The following is an 8730-nucleotide window of genomic DNA, read 5'->3' as shown; positions in this document are numbered from 1 at the left end:
AAAGGCGGAGAAACTGCTTGAATTGGAAGCGACCCGAGTCCAAACCACCGCACCGAGAGCCCCCCGCCGCGCCGCTTCCCCCCTCCGCTCACCTCTCGCCCGCAAGCCGAGCGCGGAGGCGACAGCGAGCATGCATCACGACCCCAACCCCTTCGACGAGGGCGCCGCCGATGACAACCCCTACTCGGTGAGCCAAAAACCCTCCCTCTCTTCCTCAGAGATTTTTGCTGGGTGCTTTGGTAGATCTGGAGGCTTTGGGTGTGTAACTGTGGAACCTCGCTGTTTGCGTGGTAGAATGGAGGAGGCGGAGGCGGCAAGCAGCAGTACGGGTTCCGGCCGACCGAGCCCATCGGCTTCGGGGGGGCCGGCAGGGGCGACGCCGTCGTCGACGTCCCGCTCGACACCATGGGGGTAAGGCATTTCGTTCATTCGGCTGCTCCCCCCTTTTCCCTCGGTGGTTATTCGCGTGCTAATCCGAGTGTTCCGGGGGCGGTATGGGCGCGCAATGCAGGACTCCAAGGGCAAGGCGAGGGAGCTCTCGTCGTGGGAATCAGATCTGAAGCGGCGTGAGGCGGTGGGGTTTTACCCTCCATTTCCACTTCTGAGGTTTTAGCTTCTGTTTGACTCGGTGGTGTCTCATGGTGATTGTTTTGTGGCTGTAGGATATCAAGAGGAGGGAGGAGTCGCTGAAGAATGGTGCGTAGCATAATAGTTTGGTTGCTGCTGTCAGGATTTCGAGTTACCAGTTGTGTTAAATAGAGTTTGATCATCTGCGCTTTCCTTCTGCTTGATGCAGCCGGAGTGCCCATGGAGGAGAAGAACTGGCCGCCATTCTTCCCGCTCATCCACCATGACATTGCCAATGAGATACCGGCTAATGTGCAGAGGTTGCAGTATCTTGCATTCGCAAGCTGGCTTGGTATGTTTGCGAGGAACATTTTGTGGCATCAGTGATTTAATAAAAGTAGTAAATTGTTTTTTTTATCTAGGTAGAGGGCAGAATCATGCTACTGCGATAGTAGATATGGTGTGTTACAAAGACTCCAGCATTGGTTGCTCATGATAGCATTTGTTTTGGATTAATGTAAATTGCAGGAATTGTGCTTTGCCTCTCTTGGAATTTCATTGCTGTCATAGTCTGCTGGATCAAGGAGGGAGGTACGTATCATGGTTCTCTTTTATTGCTTGTGTTCACTTTATACTGGCCCTTCATGGCTGCACTTAATAGCTGGTACCTACTGTCCTTGCAGATTCAAAGCTGTTTTTCCTTGCAACTATCTATGCTTTGCTTGGAATTCCCCTGTCATATTTGATATGGTATAGGCCCCTCTATCGTGCAATGAGGTATGGTACTACCATTCTCACCACTCATCACTATGGATGGATTTTACAAAGCAATGCATTTTTACACATGCATTTACATCCGTTTTAGTGCTTTCCACCTGCATTTTTCAAAGCAACTACTTTGCATGAATAGTCTATGCACACCCCCATACAATAGTCACTGTTTTCATTTTAGGTATATCCATGAGTGAGGCTGAGGAATGCGTATATTTATCCCAATTATACTTAAGACACTGCTTGTAGATATGGCTGCAAATTCCCTAGGTGCTTAAAACAGCACTTGGATGCAGATATGATATATATTTCTGGAACTATGGCCCTTGTGTGTTTGACACGTTGTCTTTTTAAATTCTTATTAAACAGGACTAACAGTGCTTTCAGTTTCGGATGGTTTTTCCTCTGTTATCTGGTAAGATCTAGCTGGATACTTTTTTTTTTGCATCATTGACATTTCAATTGAACTGCTGCAAGAGTTATCACTTGTCACACATGTCATATCATCGTTTTTTCGATGATACTTGGTGCAGATACACATTGGTTTCTGCATAATTGCTGCCATTGCTCCACCCATTGTATTCCATGGGAAATCATTAACGTAAGTTCCCTCTGCTGTATCTACAGTTACCAGTCATTGTTATAGTTAATTTCCGCCGCATCAGTCTACAGTGGTATTCTTGTTGGCGGCTCCATAATCTTGGAATTTCCCGTGTAAAATATACAACCCTAAAATTTTTAAATTGGATGTCTCCATCTTCATCTGAAAGATATGAAATAGGCTGACTTCATTCATTCTCTTTGAAAAGAAATGTTTGACAATGTACCAGTTGAATGTTAGTATCCTGGTGAACCTATCTATCATTTTCCGTTTTATTGGACCAGCAAATCTACTCTTAATTTACTATATAGTGGATATCTTTTGAAAATGTTAAGCTGAGCTCCTCCATGGTTTGAATTTTTTTTCTTCTCCCTGCTTTTGGAAATGTTCTGCTTCATCCAATGCAAAACCTTTTCTGTTTCTTTTCAGTGGTATACTGGCTGCGATCGACACCTTCTCTGAGCATATCGTAATTGGGGTAAGCTGAACTTCTGTTTACAGCTCCAGCCTGTGAATGCTGGGCATTATTTTATGAACGTGTCCGGTTTTCTGAAGGGAACTTCCAGATGCTACGGGGCATTAAGAATGAATGTTTTGCTCTTGCAGATCTTCTACTTTGTGGGGTTTGGGCTGTTCTGTTTGGAGACACTGCTGAGCATTGCAGTTCTTCAGGTCTAAAATAAAACCCTATTCTCAGCAACCAACATTCTCGTACATTCCTGTGTTTCCCCTTGATGCGTGCATACTAGTCAGTCCATTGTTCACAGCATGTTAAACCGTTCAAGCTTTTATTTCACACAATAACTTAATGAATATTGTAACAAGTCTTAATGAATTATGTTATATATCTGTATCTGCACAGTTGAGTAGAGTAATTTTGTTATAAATTAGGAAAGGATATTTTATTTACCCCTTATAGTTTCACAATAGCACTTAATCGAGAAACACATGCTGTTGTTACGGAGTTGTTAATATCTGAATGGTAAACAGTTTCTTCTGATGTGCCGTGCTATTCTTGTTTTGGTAGTTAATGTCATGGATGAGCAATTACCTATTTTTGAGCTATAGGTGCTTAGCATAGAAGCACTGGCGGAGCTTAGTGATGGCCAGCAGGGGTCATGCGCACCCCCCCCCCCCCCTCTCTCTGAAATTTTGCAATCTCTTGATGAAGTTAGTAGATATTAGGTATAATTGCTAGCTAAGCCTAAAATTGGCATCCTCTCCCTGGTGTTATTCACCCTCCATTCTTTGTTGCCCCCCTCCACTGCATAGAAGCTATATAAATTAACCTAAGAGTTTTTTTGCATCGGAAGCTAAATTGTGAATGGCAAGATGTTTAATTGCCTTTTGTTTTCATTACTACATGTTATACACAATGCTAATGCTAAATATTCTATTGTTTGTGTTATGCAGAGAGTGTACATGTACTTCAGAGGGAACAAGTGAGGCCAGCCATAGTGGAAAACTACATTTGTGGGAAAATGTGATGGAGAATTACTTATGAATGCTAGCAGCACCTTTTCGTGTGGTTTTGTGCATACCTGTCAGCACACCTTGAGTCTATCGTTTCATATGTCAGTGGTGGTGCTTTTTTAAGCTGGTATGGTTTAGGATGGTAGCACTGTCATTATAGGTTTGCTTGCGGAACGGGGTGTTTTATTTCTTCATTAGCTATGCCCATGTTTTATCTGGTTAGTTTAGTCTTAAGTTTGGCATGTCGGCGACCGTTATGGCACGCAGTATTATATTATTCTTGAAATGCAGAAGAGCAACCGCCATATGGTGTCTGAACTGAATTCTTATATGCTACTGTGCTTGCCGCTTTATATTGATTTTTTCCTAGTCGGAGCAAATTTCTCTTGTATGTACGGTATAGCAAAGTTTTCTGCCCGAACAGCAACAGTTTTCCCTTGTTGAATGTTGTTACCATGGTTTGTTGAATGTTGTTACCATGGTTTGTTGAATGTGTTAACATGGTTTGTTTAATGTTGTTACCATGGTTTGTTGAATGTGTTAACATGGTTTGTTTAATGTTGTTACCATGGTTGTCGGCCCGCGAAAACCGCTTGTCTGTCTCACCATTTCCCATGTACTCCGAGGCTTCATGGTTCTTCGTTGACTTGTGCATGTGTTCAGCGGAAGAAAACATCGTCAATACTTCTCGCCTCGCAGGGCAAGCGATTGTGACCCTGTGGTTCGGTTTTGCCGGTCGGATACCTTGGGCTTCCTCTTGTTGCGCAAGCAGTTGTCCTGCTGGTGCAAGACGTACGAATTTCTGTAGTCCATTCCAAACAGCTATTGTTGAAAATCAAATTTGTCGACTCGAGTATTTATCTTGGCCATCTTTGACTACAGTATATTCATAGCCTGCGATCCCAAGAATTGATTACCCACAGGCAGTGACATTTTTTTGTCATGCTGTGGGCTGTGGCTGTGTGGGGGTAACTATAAGCACTTTACCTTTTCTTTTAACTAAGCACCTTTCATATCATGACATCAGGGAAAAAGTAGCATGTACTTGAAGCAAATGTTAAAACTTGTGTCCTGTGTTGAATGTGTTACCATGTCAGCATCGAAGCACCATGTGTCCGGCCTCCGGCCCTTCCGTTTCCGGTCACTGGTTCTCATCCGCAACAGGCGTGCCTCCTGGCACCACGTAAACCACGCGGGGCCCACCATATCTTCTTCTACAAAACCACCACCACGCTTTTTCATGGCCGTCGCAACTCGCAAGCCGCAACAGCACCACCATGGACAACACACAGAGCAGCAGAGGAAGGATTTTCACTGTCCTGGTGAAGACAGCAGAGACAAATCACACAGCCACAAGCTGATTCAAACTGGAGCCGAGATCTCGTTGCTGATCGGAGCTGAGCTCGCTACAAGCTTACCTCGCCTTTCATCTGTCACCGTGTCACCACGCAGTCACCACCTCCGAAAGCTAGTTCTCCTCGCAGCTTTCATCGTGCTGCTGGTCGTCCTAGTGGCAACCGAAGGTCATTGGTGTGTCTCTTGGCGTCGTCGGCTGATCCATGGACGCCTTCATGGCGCACACGAGCGGCGCCGCCACCACGCGATACTCGCCGGCGGGCACGTCCATCCTTCTCCGAAGCAGGAGGCGGGGCCACTTCCCCTCCCGCGTGTCGTGCTCGGCCGCGGCGGCGGCGGGCAAGACGGTGGTGATCGGGCTGGCGGCCGACTCCGGGTGCGGGAAGAGCACGTTCGTGCGGCGGCTGACGAGCGTGCTCGGCGGCGGCGCGGAGCCGCCGAGCGGCGGGAACCCGGACTCCAACACGCTCGTCGGCGGCACCGCCACGGTGATCTGCCTGGACGACTACCACTCGCTGGACCGCGCTGAGCGGAAGGCGCGGGGCCTGACGGCGCTGGACCCGAGAGCCAACGACTTCGACCTCATGTACGAGCAGGTGAGGGCCATCAAGGAGGGCCGCGCCGTCGACAAGCCCGTCTACAACCACGTCACCGGCCTCCTCGACCCGCCCGAGCGCATCGCGCCGCCCAAGATCCTCGTCATCGAGGGCCTGCACCCAATGTGACTGCTCCTCTTGCTTCGTTTTGTTTCGTCGAATTTGAGTTTTGACTGCAATACAATTCGTTGCTCAAGCTCAATAATGATCGATCTGTTGCTGCTTACTTCAGGTACGATGAGCGCGTGAGGGACCTGCTAGACTTCAGCATCTACCTGGACATCAGCGAAGAGGTCAAGTTTGCATGGAAAATCCAGGTCAGCTGTGTAACAAGATTGCTGACTCGTAGTTCTTCTGCCTTGATCTCACTAACATTTTAAGCTTCCTTTCTGCAGAGGGACATGGCAGAGCGCGGGCACAGCCTAGAGAGCATCAAGGCGAGCATCGATGCCAGGAAGCCGGACTTTGACGCCTACATTGGTAAAGCCAGCCTCCTTGCATGATGCTGAATTCCATTACCAATCACAGATCACCCCTTATATAAAAAATCACAGACCACCCTGCAGAGCTGAGCAATCTATACTTGTCTCTTCATTCCCTGGTGCAGACCCGCAGAAGCAGTACGCGGACGCCGTGATCGAGGTCCTGCCGACGCAGCTGATCCCGAACGACGAGGAGGGCAAGGTGCTGCGCGTGAGGCTGATCATGAAGGAAGGCGTGAGGCACTTCGCCCCGGTGTACCTCTTCGACGAAGGGTCCGTCGTAACCTGGATCCCCTGCGGCCGGAAGCTCTCCTGCTCGTACCCCGGCATCAAGTTCGCCTACGGCTTCGGCACCTACTTCGGACACGAGGTGTCCGTGCTGGAGATGGACGGGCAGTTCGACAAGCTGGACGAGCTCATCTACGTGGAGACCCACCTGAGCAACCTGTCCACCAAGTTCTACGGGGAGGTGGCGCAGCAGATGCTCAAGCACGCCGACCTCCCGGGCAGCAGCAACGGAACGGGGCTCTTCCAGACCATCGTTGGGCTCAAGGTCAGGGACCTCTACGAGCAGATCGCCGCCGAGAGGGCCGACGTCACGACCGATCCCCTCAGGGTCTGACGTCTGATGGAGCCGATGTTGATCGGAGGAGAGCAAGCACCGAGCACACATCCCGGTTGCTTTATCTTGTAACCCTAGTGTTGGATTATTATGTTGCTTTTATAGTGTGTTTGTATAGGAGATGTTGCACGAGGAAGCAGTTGCATGAACACGAGATGCTGCTCAGCAGCTGCACGTCATTGCATAAAGAATTCCGAATCTGATTATTTTTTTAGTGCGAGTTTCTATTGATATAGCAGAAAAAATATAAGACTACAACCTTGAAAGATCATAGTCAGGAAAATAGGAAAATAAAAGAAAGGCTAAGAAAAAACAATTAAACTCGATCGGTTGGATTACAACGTCAATACTATAGATGTTCATGCAGCCCGCGGCCCGTTAGCCCAGCACGGAGCCTTTTTTGCTCGAACCTAGCCCAGCCCGGCACGAAGTTCTTTGGGCCCGTGCTAGCCTGGCCTGGTAGCTCATGCCGGGCGTGAGGCGCCACCCCGGCACGATGGGCGGCCCAACCCAGCACAATTTTAGGGTGGCAGCCCGAAATGGCCCGTTAACCATTCAACCTTATCCACACCAATACACCATCTCACCCACGGTCCACTCCCTGCCAAGCTCCCTGCCATCCTCCCCTTCCGCTCAAACACCCCGTCCACTCCTCTTCCTCTCCAACCTCCGCCTCCCTTCTGGCCTCCGGCGGCTGCCTCCCCGACCATGTCGCCCCCTACCCCCACCGCTTGTCGCTGTGCCCTTCTCCGCGACGGCACGGGGCTTGCCGCGGGGAGCGGCGTCGACAGCGGCGGTGCGGGAGGCTGGGGACTGGCTGCGGGAAGCGGCAGTAGCGGCGCGAGAGGCCGGCGACGCGAGGGGCCCGGCAGCAGTGGCAGCGAGGGGGGCGACGGTGGCGGCGCGCAGGAGGAGACAACAACTCAGCTGCAGCCTGCAGTGGCGCACATCACAAGAAACAGGTCGTGAGGGCCCGCCTTGCCTCGTGGTGGCCCGAAGCTAGCCATGCTTTACGGGCCGGCCTGGCACGAAAAAGGCCTTGCGGACCCATGCTTAGGCCGCCGATGCGGCCTGTGGGCCGACACAACACAGCACGACATGGCCCGTCGGGCCAGGCCCGACATGAAAAATAATGGGCCTTGCTAGGCCTGTGCCGGACCGGGCCGGGCGGTCCGAATGGACAACTATAGTCAACATGACCACACCACTCTACTCAGGCAACAATCTCAGCCGGTTGGATTGGGACATCAACACGACGCACCACTCAACAGCAATACCTGACTGGTTGGATTGGGATATCAACACACACTACACAAAGTATTGTCCCACTCAACTCGCAGCGGCCTGATTGGATGAAGAACTCGACCGGAAGGATGGGAACACCATGCGCCGATGACAACAGACGATCCACCAAGAGAAAGAACCTAGCACCGAGCCGTCCACCGCAATGCATGGCTGGTCGCCGCTAGGCGAACGTGGAGTTGCAAACGCTAGGCCAACCAGGTAGCAGTCCATCGAAACGTGCAGACCCTCGGACGTCAGCACAGGCAAAGGTTGCGGGGGTGAGGGCGAGAGAGAAGAGAGATCCACTCGTCCCCACGCAGAACCCCACCATCTTGACAGCTAAGAGCACCACAAAGCCGATGGTGAACCACCGAGAAGAAGGCTGGAACAGGATCTCCAAAGACAACGCTTTCAAGAAAAAAAACGACGTCGAAGGCGCCGCCATCGCCCGCCTGAGAACTCATGTATGGTTTTCACCCAAAGAATCCCGTCAAGGAGAGAAGGGCACCCCAACAACACCCCTAAGGAGGAACACGACATTCGTTGAATGTCGTTGTTGCCGGCACGGCACGAGGCCGAGCAAGACTTTCGCCTGGAAAGCCCCTCCTCCCACAGCTGCCGCAGCGCCAAATCTGATTAGTGTATATATTATACTGTGACTATCAAATAATTAGTTGAAATTCTTCTCCTTGTTTCTCTTGAATATTGAGAGCTCATAGAAGAGCTCTCACTCCTGATATGCGTTAATTTTTTATTTATAGCCCTCAAAGTATAATCTTGTGTTTTATGTAGATAAATGACCGAATGCACGCTTGGAGTTCTCCCGGAGAAATAAATATACTGATTTTACAAATTGCATGTAGTTCAGTTGGTTAGATTTCTTGCGATCAAACTTGTCAACAAGGTTTGAGTTCTCAACTCTATATGAGTGCTCACATTTTATGAATTATTTAAAAAGATTTAATTGTACTGTTCTTT

At 49.7% G+C, this 8730-nt stretch overlaps 2 protein-coding genes across 2 annotated transcripts; both read left to right on the top strand.

Moving 5' to 3' along the window:
• On the top strand, positions 1–3735 carry LOC117865983 (secretory carrier-associated membrane protein 6). The gene is made up of 12 exons (XM_034750269.2): positions 1–187; positions 295–411; positions 512–574; positions 663–696; positions 797–919; positions 1096–1158; positions 1251–1344; positions 1708–1753; positions 1872–1939; positions 2369–2417; positions 2546–2611; positions 3353–3735. Exons 1-12 carry the CDS (start codon positions 131–133, stop codon positions 3383–3385), a joined length of 813 nt encoding a protein of 270 aa, XP_034606160.1. The 5' UTR covers positions 1–130; the 3' UTR covers positions 3386–3735.
• A 917-nt stretch (positions 3736–4652) lies between these two features.
• Positions 4653–6682, top strand: LOC117862788 (phosphoribulokinase, chloroplastic). Its single transcript, XM_034746313.2, has 4 exons — positions 4653–5489; positions 5597–5681; positions 5760–5844; positions 5972–6682. The coding sequence occupies exons 1-4, from the start codon at positions 4972–4974 to the stop codon at positions 6466–6468; spliced, it is 1185 nt and encodes a 394-aa protein (XP_034602204.1). The 5' UTR covers positions 4653–4971; the 3' UTR covers positions 6469–6682.
• The last annotated feature ends 2048 nt before the right edge of the window (positions 6683–8730 follow it).

Source organism: Setaria viridis, chromosome 7 (assembly GCF_005286985.2).
Source record: "Setaria viridis chromosome 7, Setaria_viridis_v4.0, whole genome shotgun sequence".
NCBI lineage: Eukaryota > Viridiplantae > Streptophyta > Magnoliopsida > Poales > Poaceae > Setaria > Setaria viridis.
The sequence above is the reverse complement of the archived record's forward strand: the minus strand, read 5'-3'. Positions and strand labels throughout refer to the sequence as shown.

What these genes read in the sequence shown, in the direction of transcription:
- LOC117862788 (XM_034746313.2), top strand. Translation starts at nt 4,972, where the DNA reads ATGGACGCCTTCATGGCGCACACGAGCGGCGCCGCCACCACGCGATAC. An exon ending in ATCGAGGGCCTGCACCCAAT is followed by an intron (nt 5,490 to 5,596) that starts GTGACTGCTCCT and finishes TGCTTACTTCAG; the next exon opens with GTACGATGAGCGCGTGAGGG. An exon ending in GGACTTTGACGCCTACATTG is followed by an intron (nt 5,845 to 5,971) that starts GTAAAGCCAGCC and finishes TCCCTGGTGCAG; the next exon opens with ACCCGCAGAAGCAGTACGCG.
- LOC117865983 (XM_034750269.2), top strand. Translation starts at nt 131, where the DNA reads ATGCATCACGACCCCAACCCCTTCGACGAGGGCGCCGCCGATGACAAC. An exon ending in GGTTTTTCCTCTGTTATCTG is followed by an intron (nt 1,754 to 1,871) that starts GTAAGATCTAGC and finishes TACTTGGTGCAG; the next exon opens with ATACACATTGGTTTCTGCAT. An exon ending in TTCCATGGGAAATCATTAAC is followed by an intron (nt 1,940 to 2,368) that starts GTAAGTTCCCTC and finishes GTTTCTTTTCAG; the next exon opens with TGGTATACTGGCTGCGATCG.